Here is a 13953-nt window from a genome sequence, read left to right on the forward strand (position 1 = left end):
GCTGCTGCTGGAGTCAGGTTCACTGCCGCCCTCCAGTGTCACGTTGGGTCCTTGTGACGTGGGATCTAGACATCGAGCTGCTCAGTTGCTGATGCTGGAAGGACGATAATCCTATTCCTGTTAGCGACGGGTGCTCTTGAAAAGCTGAGGGCTGGTCACCTTCTTAGCCGATACTGTAAATACTGTACTCTGTGTGTCCTCAATCCTTGACGTTTGTGCTTTTGGAAATTCCCAGCTGGCACAGATACAGGGTCTTAGAAGACGAGAAGGGTCCATGATGACTTTCTCCATTGAAGGTTCCTGTCCCCCGGTCAGTTTCACCATTTCTGTGGGGAGGTCAGGGCTCCTGACCCTTCTCTGTGAAGTCTTGAGAGGGCAAAATATCCTGGTGTCCCTGTCATCACAGCAGGCTCCTCTGGGCCATCAGTGTCCTGGGGACACTCTTTCCTGTTTATACTGAGAGACTGCTTTGCTTTATATATATATATATATATATTTTTTTTTTTTTTGACGTGGATCATTTTAAAAGTCTTTATTGAATTTGTTACAATATTGTTTCTGTTTTATGGCTTGGCTTTTTGGTGGCAAGAAATGAGGAATCTTAGCTCCGCTTCCAGGGACTCAACCTGCACTCCCTTTATGGAAGCACAGTCTTAACCACTGGACCACCACAAAAGTCCGTGCTTTGCCCTTTAATCTGCTAAATCATCCAAGGTCTCATTGGTTCTGTGGAGCTGCTATTTATTTCCCTGTTAAATTCTAATTTGATTAAACAGCTCAGATGGTTGTAGGTAACTTTGCAAAGGGTCTAAAATTAAGTTGCTTCATTAGGTTGGCTTTTAGACATGTTGCCTGGGACCAGGCTGAGGGGAAAGAAGGCACTCTAGAAGCCTCAGGAGCTGCTCCTCCATAGATAAGTGTTGGAGCATCATTTGCAGAAATAGCTGGACACCAAGGCAATTTATAATGAATCTAATGTTAGTATGACACTTGAGAGGCTCACTCATTCTTACAGTGATCCCATGAGATAATAGCATAATAATGAGGATCTCCTTGATGGGAAATTGAAGTACTTAGAAGTAAAGTGCTTTGTCTGAATTTGCACTGTAATGAGGGGCAGAGCTGGCCCTTGATGGTAAGTGTTCTTTGTACTGCGTCACGTCACTAACTTAAATGTATTTAGGAGGAGCCACTTTATTTATTTAATTTTTTGGTAATTTTTAAAACCTGAAGTGTAGTTGATTTACAGCGTTGCATTAATTTAGGCTGCACCGCAAAGCGATTCAGTTATGCACGTACAGACCTTCTCTTTTATATTCTTTTCCATTATGGTTTATCACAGTATATTGAATATAGTTCACTGTTTTATACAGCAAGACCTTGTTGTTTATCCCTTCTATATATAATGGCTTACAGCTGCTAACCCCAACCTCCCCCTCCGTCCCTCCCCCAAACCTCTTCCCGCTGGCAACCGTAAGTCTGTTCTTTATGTGCGGGAGTCTGTTTCTGTTTCATAGATAAATTCATTTGTGTCATTTTAGATCCCACATATAAATGATATCATATGGTATTTGTCTTTCTCTTTCTGACTTTATTTAGTATGACAGTCTCTAATTGTATCCATGTTACTGCAAGGGGCACTATTTTATTCTTTTAATGGCTGAGTAGTATTCCATCGTATATATGTACCACATCATTTTTATCCATCCATCTGTCAGTGGATATTTAGGTTATTTCCATATTGTGGCTGTTGTGAATAGTGCTGCTATGAGCATAGGTGTGCATGTGTATTTTTGAACTACAATTTTGTCTGGATAAATGCCCAGGAGTGGGATTGCTGGATCATATGGTTATTCTATTTTTAGTTTTCTAGGGAACCTCCATGCTATTTTCCATAGTGGCTACACCAACTTCCATTCCCACCCACAGTGTAAAAGGGTTCCCTTTTCTAGAAGGTGCTGCTTTAAAGACCACCTCAGCACAGGCTTGCCGATGATTGCTTTATCTTGGATTTAGATTGAACACTGTCTCTGCATAACCAGTGGTTAAAGCCTCAGGAGTAAGGAGGTTAGGCCATAAGGGAAGGGCTGCCATGTTAACTGCGTATTTGGGGATCTGACCACCCCCCCAGGCAGGTACTTGGAAATGATTTCTTGATAGTGTAGCTATCACTTCATGGCAAATGCCTCACTTATTCCAGGCCCATCAGCATTCTGATGGCCTGAGAGTGGGTTTAGGAATGAACAAGTAACGGAAATTGTAATACAAGTGTCAAAATGAGGTGGTGGCATGCCTTACCTCATGACTGTACAGTTGGAAAAATTTCCACGGATTAAGCCATCCACTCTCACACAACCTACTGAATCGGGGAATGAACTTGCCTTCTCCAGTCAGAGGTAAATCCTCCCCTCGATTTTTCAGCCATAGCCATCTACACAAAGATATTACTCAGGGGAGTGTTCTCCTAAGGAAGAGAGCTTGGATTGGGTTTACGCTACCTCATTGGACTGTGTCTTTCTCCTGCCCCTTTCTTTGCTTTTTTTTTTCTAACAATATTTGTTACATTCTTCTTCTCTTTAAAAAATATTTGTTATATTCTTATTAAAAATAATTGTATTTCTTTATTTTTGGCTCTGCTGGGTCTCTGTTGCTGCTCGGGCTTTTCTCCAGGTGTGGCGAGCGGGGGCTACGCTTCACTGCAGTGCACGGTCTTCTCATTGTGGTGGCTTCTCTCCTTGTGGATAACAGGCTCTAGGCATGTGTACCACTAGCTGCAGCTCCGGGGGCTCTAGAGCTCAGGCTCAACAGCTGTGGCGCACGGGCTTAGCTGCTTTGCAGCACGTGGAATCTTCCCGGATCAGGGATTGAACCCGCATCTCCTGCATTGGCAGGTGGATTCTTTACCACTGAGCCATCAGGGAAGCCGGCTTCATCTGTATTTATAGCCGCTCCCCATGGGCCTGCATGACCGCCTGAACTCCGCCTCCTGTCAGATCAGCAGCGGCATTAGACTCTCATGGGAGCATGAACCCTATGGTGAAATGCACATGCGGGGATCTAGGTTGTGTGGAGAAGGAAATGGCAACCCACTCCAGTGTTCTTGCCTAGAGAATCCTGTGGACAGAAGAGCCTGCTGGGCTGCTGTCCATAGGGTCGCACAGAGTTGGACATGACTGAAGCGACTTAGCATGCATGCATGCATTGGAGAAGGCAATGGCACCCCACTCCAGTATTCTTGCCTGGAGAATCCCAGGGACAGAGGAGCCTGGTGGACTGCCGTCTATGGGGTCTCACAGAGTTGGACACGACTGAAGCGATTTAGCAGCAGCAGCAGGAGGTTGTACGGTCCTGATCAGAATCTAATGCCTGATGGCCTGAGGTGGAGCTGAGGTGGTGATGCTAGCTACTGTTGGGGAAAGGCTGCAAATACCGATTATTATTAGCAGAGAGGTTTGACTGCACAGAGACCATAGTAAATCCCACCGATTCTGCATTATGGTGAGTTGTATAATCATTTCATTGTACATCATAATATAATAATAGAAATAAAGTGCATAATAAATGTAATATGCTTGACTCATCCCCCCAAACCATCCCCTTCCCCCGAGTCTGTGGAAAAACTGTCTTCCACAAAACTGGTGTCTGGTGCCAGAAAGGTTGAGGACTGCTAACATAAGGGTTCTCTGGCTTCACTTGTACCAGGCAGAAGTCAAAAGATGGAGTGAGGAGTGATTAGCATTATGAGCACACAAGCCAGATGGCTGTTGAGAAGGATGCCTTGAGTTATATCTCCCCTCCCCTTGCCCTGCCTGCACTTTTGTATCCAGAGGCAAACCCCTCCAAGATCCTGCAAGGAATGTCTCTAATACAGGGAGTGAAGCAGAGGTGAAATTCACTGTGGAAAACTCGAATTTCGTCACTTTTTTTTTTTAACCTTGTAAATCAACCCTTTAGTTTTCCTTTAATTAAATATTACTTTGTAGGATAAAATATTCCCACATTTATTGCCAATCCAATGTTTTGTGATTAATGACTTAGAGAATCTATCTTGGTACTTAAGTCCTTACGTGTGTGTGCTCAGTCATGTCCAACTCTTTGCGACCCCATGGACTGTAGCCCACCAGGCTCCCCTGTCCGTGGAATTCTCCAGGCAAGAAATACTGAAGTGGGTTGCCATTTCCTTCTTCACGTAAGTCCTTAGCTTATTAATAAATAGGGTTTAAATAGGGTTATGACTGCCCTCATTATTTATAATATGGATAAATTCAGTAAAATTGATATAATAATTTTATAGGTTTGTAAGAAATATTAATTGGGTTAATCACTATTATTTTTTCTGATTTAAAAAAATACTTTTTATTTTGTACTGGGGTGTAGCCTATTAACAAATAATGTGATAGCTTCAGGTGAACAGAAAAGGGACTCAGTTATACATATACGTGTATCCATTCCCTTCCAAGTTCAGTTCAGGCGTTCAGTCGTGTCCAACCAGACCTCCCTGTCCATCACCAGCTCCCGGAGTCCACCCAAACCCATGTCCATCGAGTCGGTGATGCCATCCAACCATCTCATCCTCTGTCGTTCCCTTCTCCTCCCGCCTTCAATCTTTCCCAGCATCAGGGTCTTTTCAAATGAGTCAGCTCTTCGCATCAGGTGGTCAAAGTTGGAGTTTCAGCTTCAACATCAGTCCTTCCAGTGAACACCCAGGACTGATCTCCTTTAGAATGGACTGGTTGGATCTCCTCACAGTCCAAGGGACTCTCAAGAGTCTTCTTCATCACCACAGTTCAAAAGCATCAATTCTTAGGTGCTCAGCTTTCTTTATGGTCCAACTCTCACATCCATACAAGACTACTGGAAAAACCATTGCCTTGACTAGATGGACCTTTGTTGGCAAAGTAATGTCTCTCTTTTCAATATGCTGACTAGGTTGGTCATAACTTTCCTTCCAAGGAGTAAGCGTCTTTTAATTTCGTGGCTGCAATCACCATCTGCAGTGATTTTGGAGCCCGGAAAAATAAAGTCAGCCACTGTTTCCACTGTTTCCCCATCTATTTGCCATGAAGTGATGGGACCGGATGCCATGATTTAAGTTTTCTGAATGTTGAGCTTTAAGCCAACGTTTTCACTCTCCTCTTTCACTTTCATCAAGAGGCTCTTTAGTTCTTCACTTTCTGCCATAAGGGTAGTGTCATCTGCATATCTGAGGTTATTGATATTTCTCCCGGCAGTCTTAATTCCAGCTTGTGCTTCCTTCAGCCCAGCGTTTCTCATGATGTATTCTGCACATATGTTAAATAAGCAGGGTGACAATATACAGCCTTGACATACTCCTTTTCCTATTTGGAACCAGCCTGTTGTTCCATGTCCAGTTCTAAACTCCCCTCCTATACAGGCTGCCACATAATGTTGAGCAGAGTTCCATGTGCTTTACAGTAGGCCCTTGTTGATTATCCATTTTAAATGTAGCAGTGTTTTGTCGCTTTTCCTGATAGAGAAGGTGCAGCCTGGAAGGCACTTATACAACAGTGAAAACTGAAAATGTCAGTTGCGTCTGACTCTTGGCAACCCCATGGACTATAGCCCATCAGGCTCCTCTGTCCATGAAATTCTCCAAGCAGTGGGTAGCCATTGCCTTCTCCAGGATATCTTCCCAACCCAGGGATAGAACCCCAGTCTCCTGCAATGCAGACAGGCCATCAGGGCAGCCCTGGCACTTGTACAATCAATACCCAAGCCCTTGGGACAGCATCATCTGGAAAAAATCGGGAGTATTCAGTCATGTTTTGAGTTCTCTGACATACTGAGGTGCCATGACACAAAGCCAACGTGAAAAATCCTGTCCTTGGGCTTTAGAAATTGCCAGTTTTATGCAGTTCACCACATATTTTTGTCTTTATTTCATAATTACTTTTATATGTACAGCTGAGTCCTTTTTTAGATGTGGTCTGAGTATTTTGCAATGCTGCCTTAAAGCAGCAGTCCCCAATCTTTTTGGCACCAGGGACCAGTTTCGTGGAAGACAATTTTTCCACAAATCAGGGGTAGGGGGATGATTTCAGGATGATTCAAGCACATTACATTTATTGTGCACTGATTTCTATTATTATTACATCAGCTCCACCTCAGATCATCAGGGATTAGATCCTGGAGGTTGGAGATGCCTGCCTTAAAGAATGAGTAATTTTTACAGCATGAAACTTCAAGTCCTAGAATATCCCAAATGCATGAGTGTTGCTGTGCAAAATGGCCAAGACTCTGCACGTGAGACTTTGCATGAAAATAGAAGAAGAACCCAGCTGCCTATTTGTTTAGTAATTCCAGTCTAGGAAGATTGCTACGTGCTACTGTTCGACTGAAATTACGTTACTTTTTTTTTTGTTTTCATCTGTCCTTGATTTTTGTTTCTAAGTGCAAAACTGGGAGAATTTATCGTAATGCTAAAAATGTGTTGTTCTAGCCAAACTAGATTTAAATTTTGGATTAATCTCACTCCCTAAGTTTAATCAGCACCAGGCATTTTATTTAGTCCTTGACTAACAGGAAAAGGTGGGCTTCCCTGGTGGCTCAGTGGAAAAGACTGTGCCCGCCAATGAAGATGTGGGTTTGATCCCAGGTCGGGAAGATCCCCTGGAGTAGGAGATGGCAACCCACACCAGCATTCTTGCCTGGGAAATCCCTTGGACAGAGGAGCCTGATGGGCTACCATCTATGGGATCACAAAAGAGTCAGACACAACTTAACGACTAAACAATAACAACAAACAGGGAAAGATGCAGGCAGCGTGCTCTTCTCAGAGCTGCCAATATTGTGAGGTAGTTTCTTTCACCTTCGGGCTTTAGGGGGAACGTTTTATTGCGCAATCTTATGTTCCTTAATAGGGAGTATGGGTCTCTCCCATAATCATCAGTCACTGATGTTTTGAAGGTGTCCTTTGAACATTAAATAACTGCTATGTGAAGGTCCTAGATTAGGGAAGAAATCCCAACGAGAACTTGATTGATATCAGGTATCCAGGATCTATCTCAGGGATCCACACCACTGATAGAAAAGAGTCCATCCTCCAGAGTATATTTTAGGCATAAAATATTAAATAAGAATTCATAAAAGGCATATTACTCATCTTAAGTCAGTTCTCCATACTAACAACCAGTATTGAATGCAGCCTGCGGTATTCAGTGCTTACATAGGATAAGTAAAACCTTACACAGATAAGATCTTAAACATGAAATATGATCATACATATTTCAGCTCAGTGGTTCAGAGCCACCCTCTCAGGGGTCAGACTGCCTGGAAAGGAATCTGTGTGTGTGTGTGTGTGTGTGTGTGTGTGTGTGTTAGTTGCTGAGTCGTGTCTGACTCTTTGCAACCCCATAGACTAGCTCATCAGGCTCTTCTGTCCATGGAATTCTCCAGGCAAAGATAATGGAGTGGGTTGCCATTTCCTTTTCCAGGGGAAGAAAGATCTTCCTGACCTGAAGATCTAGGGGATCTTCCTGACTCAGGGGTCAAACCCGGGTCTCCTGCATTGCAGGTGGATTCTTTACTGTTTGAGCCACCAGGGCATACTGGCTGTGAAATCTTAGGTAAACTTTCTTAATTTTTCTAAGGCTCAGTTTTCTCATCTATAAAATGAGGCTATAACCTGCAAAGAGATTTATGAGAATTAAATAAATGAATAGGTAAAAGTGCCTAGCATGATACTGGAACATTGTAATCACTCAAGTGATGGTAACTATTACTACTGTTATCATTTTCATATTGCTGTTATGTTGGAGTAGTCTGGTGGCTAAGTCTTGTCCGACTCTTTGCAGCCCCATAGACTGTAGCCCACCAGGCTCCTCTGTCTATGTAATTTTCCCGGCAAGAATACTGGAGTGGGTTGCCATTTCCTTCTGCAGGGGATCTTCCCCACCCAGGGATTGGACCTGGGCCTCCTCCTTTGCAGGCAGATTCCTGATCTTATTTGTTTTAACTTTGTTTATTTATATTTATTTTTGGTTGCACCAGGTCTTTGTTGCCGTACACAGGCTTCTCACTCTCTGCGGTGGGTTCTCTTGTGGGGCATAATCTAGTTGCAGCACGAGGGCTGGGAATTCTGGCACACAGGTTTTGTTGCCCCGAGGCATGTGGAGTCTTCCCACACCAGGGATTGAGCCTGTGCCCCCTGCCTTGGCAACTGGATTCTTTACCACTGGACCACCAGGGAAGTTCCTATATTGGTTGTCTTATTTATTAGTATCATCCAGACAAAAATCCTTGAACAATTTCTAGTTATTACATGATGCAATTATTACTGCATTTTACTCTATTTGAAATAAAATCTATACTAAGCAATGCAATGGGTAAGATCATAAGCCTGCATATGTCTCCATATAGACAGATCAAGTAGCCAGAGATATAGGTATATAGATATGATACTGCACTTTAGAAGGCCCAGTGCTTCCAGCTCTTAAATGGCCACAGCGTTTCTGATTTGGATGGTACCTCTCCACTGTACCCTTTATATATAGGAAAGAAGAGTGAGACTCAACAGGGTAAAGAGGGAGGGTCACACAGCAGAGGAGGAGCAGGCCTGGTAGGGATGGTACCCAGGATGAGAGCTTCTGCCGCTGTCTCTCCCTGCCCTGCCCTTTGAAATTCTTCACAGACACACATACACACACACACCCTCTGCAGCAAAAAGTGTCTCCCAGAGTTCTAAGTACCTGTTTGGAAGATGACCCGCTTGAAAACCGGGATCTCTCAAAATTTGTCTCTTGCCCCCAAAATTGATCTCGTTTCTTCTCATTTGGGTCTCTTTTGTATTCCTGTCGTCTTAGACAAGCCTGCAGAATAAAAACAAAAATGTTCCTTTGGCTTAGGTCTACAACTAGCTCTGATAACTTTACGCTTGGAATGCCTATTATGAGGAACATGCAATACAGACGTCCATCTCTAAGTGTTACCAATACCTCTTATCAGGTGTAAAGATACCCAGGCATCATTTCCTCCTCTCTTTGCCCTAAATGCCAGGTCAAGAATATTAGCTGCTGCCTTCATAAATTCAAACAACAGAGGCATTTTGTCAAGTACTTACCCCAAAGCTGCCTTTTAGAGCTGCCTTCTAGCTCTTCCTAGAACACTGTACTTACTTCTCTTTCTGTTCTCAGCCTCCTTTTTTTTTTTAAAAACTGAAGTATGGTTAATTTACAATGTTATTACACACAATGTTAATTTATACACACATATTCTTTAGATTCTATAGGTTACTACAAGATATTGAATATGGTTCCCTGTGCTATACAACAGGTCCTTGTTGTTTATTTTATATATAGTAGTGTGTATCTGTTAATCCCCAAACTCCTAATTTATCCCTCCCCTCGTTCTTACTATCTTCATTCTACTCATGCTCACCTTCATTGCTCTGTAACCCCTTGGGTCAGATTCCAAGCTACAGGGTAAGAATTCTGTAGATTTCCAGCTACAGGATAAGGATTTTCACACGTGAGAGCTTTAGTACAGGCTGTTCCTTCCACTTGGAATAGCTTTTGCAGCATGCTTTCTTGGCAAACCCTGCTTATCTGCTAAGAACCAGCTCATAGGGCATCTCATCCCTGTGGTTTACCCTGACTCAGGGTATGTTCTTCCCCAGGCCCTGTTAATTGCTCCTGTATACGTACGTGACTTGAATTATGCAACTGTTCCACTATTGTATTTAGTTTTATTTTTTGAGCCTGTTTCTCCTGCTGATTAGCAAGAAATCCTGAGGGTAAAAGACCATGTCTTATCTTTTGAATCCCCCAGCATCTAGCACTTAATGTTAGCTAAATTTCCTTTTTGTTCTGGAGGGAACTATCTATTCCCAAATGCAAAAATAAATAAAACAACCGAAGAATTGTCCCATTTTTTAAAACAAAATTTAGTACCAAAATATTTCTCTTCCAGTATTCAGTTCAGTTCAGTTCAGTCGCTCAGTCGTGTCCGACTCTTTGCGACCCCATGAATCACAGCATGCCAGGCCTCCCTGTCCATCACCATCTCCCGGAGTTCACTCAGACTCACGTCCATTGAGTCCGTGATGCCATCCAGCCATCTCATCCTCAGTCGTCCCCTTCTCCTCCTGCCCCCAATCCCTCCCAGCATCAGCGTCTTTTCCAATGAGTCAACTCTTCGCATGAGGTGGCCAAAGTACTGGAGTTTCAGCCTTAGCATCATTCCTTCCAAAGAAATCCCAGGGCTGATCTCCTTCAGAATGGACTGGTTGGATCTCCTTGCAGTCCAAGGGACTCTCAAGAGTCTTCTCCAACACCACAGTTCAAAAGCATCAATTCTTCGGCGCTCAGCCTTCTTCACAGTCCAACTCTCACATCCATACATGACCACAGGAAAAACCATAGCCTTGACTAGACGGACCTTAGTTGGCAAAGTAATGTCTCTGCTTTTGAATATACTATCTAGGTTGGTCATAACTTTTCTTCCAAGGAGTAAGCATCTTTTAATTTCATGGCTGCAGTCACCATCTGCAGTGATTTTGGAGCCCAAAAAAATAAAGTCTGACACTGTTTCCACTGTTTCCCCATCTATTTCCCATGAAGTGATGGGACTGGATGCCATGATTTTAGTTTTCTGAATGTTGAGCTTTAAGCCAACTTTTTTGCTCTCCAGTGTTAGGACTGAACAAAACCCAAGGCTATTGTGTTATATGGGCATGTCAATGGATTTTTTGTTTTCGAGGTATAGTTGATATACAATGCTGTGTTAGTTTCCGGTGTACAACAAAGTAATTCAGATATATGAATCACTTTTTTCAGATTCTTTTCCCATATAGGTTGTTACAAAATACTGAGTATAGTTCCCTGTATATAGTAGGTACTTGTTGATTATCTATTTTATATGTAGTAGTGTGTTTATATTAATTCCAAACTCCTAATTTATCCTTCCCTCGCTTCCCCTTTGGTAGCCATAAATTTGTTTTCTATGTCTGTGGGTCTATTTCTGTTTTGTATATAAGTTCATTTGTATGAATGATTTCTTCTTTTGTTTTTAACGATTCTACACATGAGCGATATTCATATGATATTTATCTTTATCTGGCTTTTAAATTTTTATTTATTTTTGCATAGTGCTTTGGTGAATCTAAGGACACTCTTCATAACCCAAGGTAACAAAGCCTTTCTCCTATTTTTTTTCCTAAAAGTTTTACAGTTTTACATATAGACCTATAATATATTTGGAATTAACTTTATATATGATACGAAGGGCTTCCCTGGTGGCTCAGTTGGTAAAGAATCTGCTTTCAGCCCAGGAGACCTGGGTTCAATCCCTGGGTCTGGAAGATCTCCTGGAGAAGAAAATGGCAACCCACTCCAGTATTCTTGCCTGGAAAATCCTATGGACAGAGGAACCTGGTGGGCTACAGTCCATGGGGTTGCAAGAGTGAGACACAACTTAGTGACTAAACCACCACCATGATATGAATATGCATGCTAAGTGACTTCAGTCATGTCTGACTCTTTTCAATCCTATGGACTAGCCCAACTAGGCTTCTCTATCCATGGGATTCTCCAGGCAAGAATACTAGAGCAGGTTGCCGTACCCTTCTCCAGGGGACCTTCCGCAACCCAGGGATGGAACGCGCATCTCCTGCATTGGCAGGTGGGTTCTTTACCACTAGTGCCAGCTGGGAAGCCCTATGTGAAGTATGGACCCTGATTTATTTCTCTTCTCTTCTCATCTCTTCCTCCTTCCCTTCCTCTCTTTGCATATGGTTTCCCTTCCAATTGTTTCATCATCACTTTTTAAAAAGAACTTTACTTATTTATTTATTTTTGGTTGTGCTGGGTCTTCATTGCTGTGCTGGCTTTCTCTAGTTGCAGCGAGCGGGGCATACTCTAGTTGCGGTGTGCAGGCTTCTCATTGCGGTGGCTTCTATTGTTGCAGAGCATGGGCTCCAGGGCTCGAGGGCTCCTGGGCTCTAGAGCACAGGCTCAACAGTTGCGGTGCACCGTCTTAGCTGCTCCATGGCATGTGGGATCTTCCCTGATCAGGGATCAAACCCATGAGCCCTGTACTGGCAGGTGGATTCTTTACCACTGAGCTGCCAAGGAAGCCCTCAACTGACATTTTAAATACTGCAATATAGCAAAACTTGTTGCAGAATTTCTATAGGTCCAATAATTGAACTCACCTTAGTCCTGCCAGAGCCAAATTATCCACTGCTACAGTAAAGAAATGCAGCATAAAGACAATCTTATTTCTAAACCAGGCCTGACATCTCCCTTTTCCTGCCTGAGTTAAGAAAGGAAAGATTTCTTCCCCATGTTTTTCCCTCTGTTAGAAAATGCATCACCTTCCTTGAAGGATTTGCCAGAATTTCATGGCCAAGGGGAAAGCCAATATTCTGCCACAAGGTTAAGAGTAGAAATGACCTGATATTAACAAAACATTTACCACTTGGACTTGGGAACAGAGAATCAGTTACACTGTGCTTCAAAACTGATTGGCAAGTGAAGCGCTGGTCTCAGGGTTCATCTACAGCGGCCAGGTGGTACCTGCAGCAAGGTGAATCCTGGATACTTAGGAGAAAGGTGTAATTTTACCCCACCTTGCTTGGAAAGAGAGAACACTCCAAAATGGTGGAATTTTTCCCCTTGTTGTTGTTCAATCTCCAAGTTCTGTCCAACTGTTTGTGACCCCATGAACTGCAGCATGCCAGGCTTCCCTGTCCTTCACTATCTCTAAGAGTATGCTCAAACTCTTGTCCATTGAGTTGGTGATACCATCCAAACATCTCATCCTCTGCCGCCCCTTCTCCTCCTGCCCTCAGTCTTTCCCAGCATCAAGGTCTCTTCCAATGAGTTGGCTCTTTGCATCATGTGGCCTGGAGCTTCAGCATCAGTTCCTTTCAGTGAATATTCAGAGTTGATTTCCTTTAGGATTGACTGATTTGATCTCCTTGTTGTCCAAGGAACTCTCAAGAGTCTTCTCCAGCACCGTAGTTCAAAAGCATCAATTCTTCAGCACTCAGCCTTCCTTACGGTCCAACTCTCACATCCATACATGACTACTGGAAAACCCATAGCTTTGACTATATGGACCTTTGTCAGCAAAGTGATGTCTCTGCTTTTTAATACTGTCTAGGTTTGTTATAGCTTTTCTTCCAAGGAGCAAGCGTCTTTTAATTTCGTGGATGCAGGCACCATCCGCGGTGATTTTGGAGCCCAAGAATATAAAATCTGTCACTGTTTCCACTATTTCCCCATCTACTTGCCATGAAGTGATGGGACTGGGTGCCACGATCTTAGTTTTCTGAATGTTCTGTTTTAAGCCAGCCTTTTCACTCTCTTCTTTCACCCTCATCAAGAGGCTCTTTAGCTCCTCTTTACTTTCTGCCATTTGAATGGTATTTTCTGCTTATTTGAGGTTGTTGATACTTCTCTCAGCAATCTTGATTTCAGCCCTCAGTTTGTTATTTTCAAAAATGATGCCATTATTCAATAGATAGCAAGCCTTTTAAATAATTCTGGACAGTGTTTGTTTTAATGAATAATTTAAATAAGAACACCCTGCCCCTGATACTGAATAGTAACTATAATAAGTTAAACAGACACCAAATGATAGAATTAACCAAGCTAAAACTAAAAAGAGTCAGCTGGAGAGGTCAGGAAAGTCCAACTAAATATGGGCCTCTTTTTGCCTATTTCTTTATGATGAGTGGTGGAGCTCCTGTTGGGGGCAGGGGAGCCCCAGCCTGTAGTATTGTTTCCTGGAGCCTCAGAGGTCTCTGTTACCCTTGTATTAGAGGCTGGGAAAGGAAATGCTGATAGGCTGAAAGTGGAGGAGCCCGTATTAGCAACTGCATGCAGGACCGAGGCAGATTTTGTGGGATGAACAGAATTCTTGTGGGCTGAGTGTTTTTTGAAACTTCTCTCCAAGAATGCATGCGACTCAAATATTTCTTTACTAAAAGGG

General features: G+C 42.9%; 1 protein-coding gene across 1 annotated transcript in view; it reads right to left on the minus strand.

The window, feature by feature from the left end:
• MARCHF10 (membrane associated ring-CH-type finger 10) overlaps positions 1 to 13953 on the minus strand; it is an 89751-nt gene that overhangs the window by 67025 nt on the left and 8773 nt on the right. Inside the window, exon 2 of the mRNA XM_052658761.1 lies at positions 8709 to 8828. Coding sequence (XP_052514721.1) covers positions 8709 to 8828 — 120 coding nt within the window. The remainder of the gene's footprint in view (positions 1 to 8708; positions 8829 to 13953) is intronic.

This window comes from Budorcas taxicolor, chromosome 19 (assembly GCF_023091745.1).
Source record: "Budorcas taxicolor isolate Tak-1 chromosome 19, Takin1.1, whole genome shotgun sequence".
Taxonomy (NCBI): Eukaryota; Metazoa; Chordata; class Mammalia; order Artiodactyla; family Bovidae; genus Budorcas; species Budorcas taxicolor.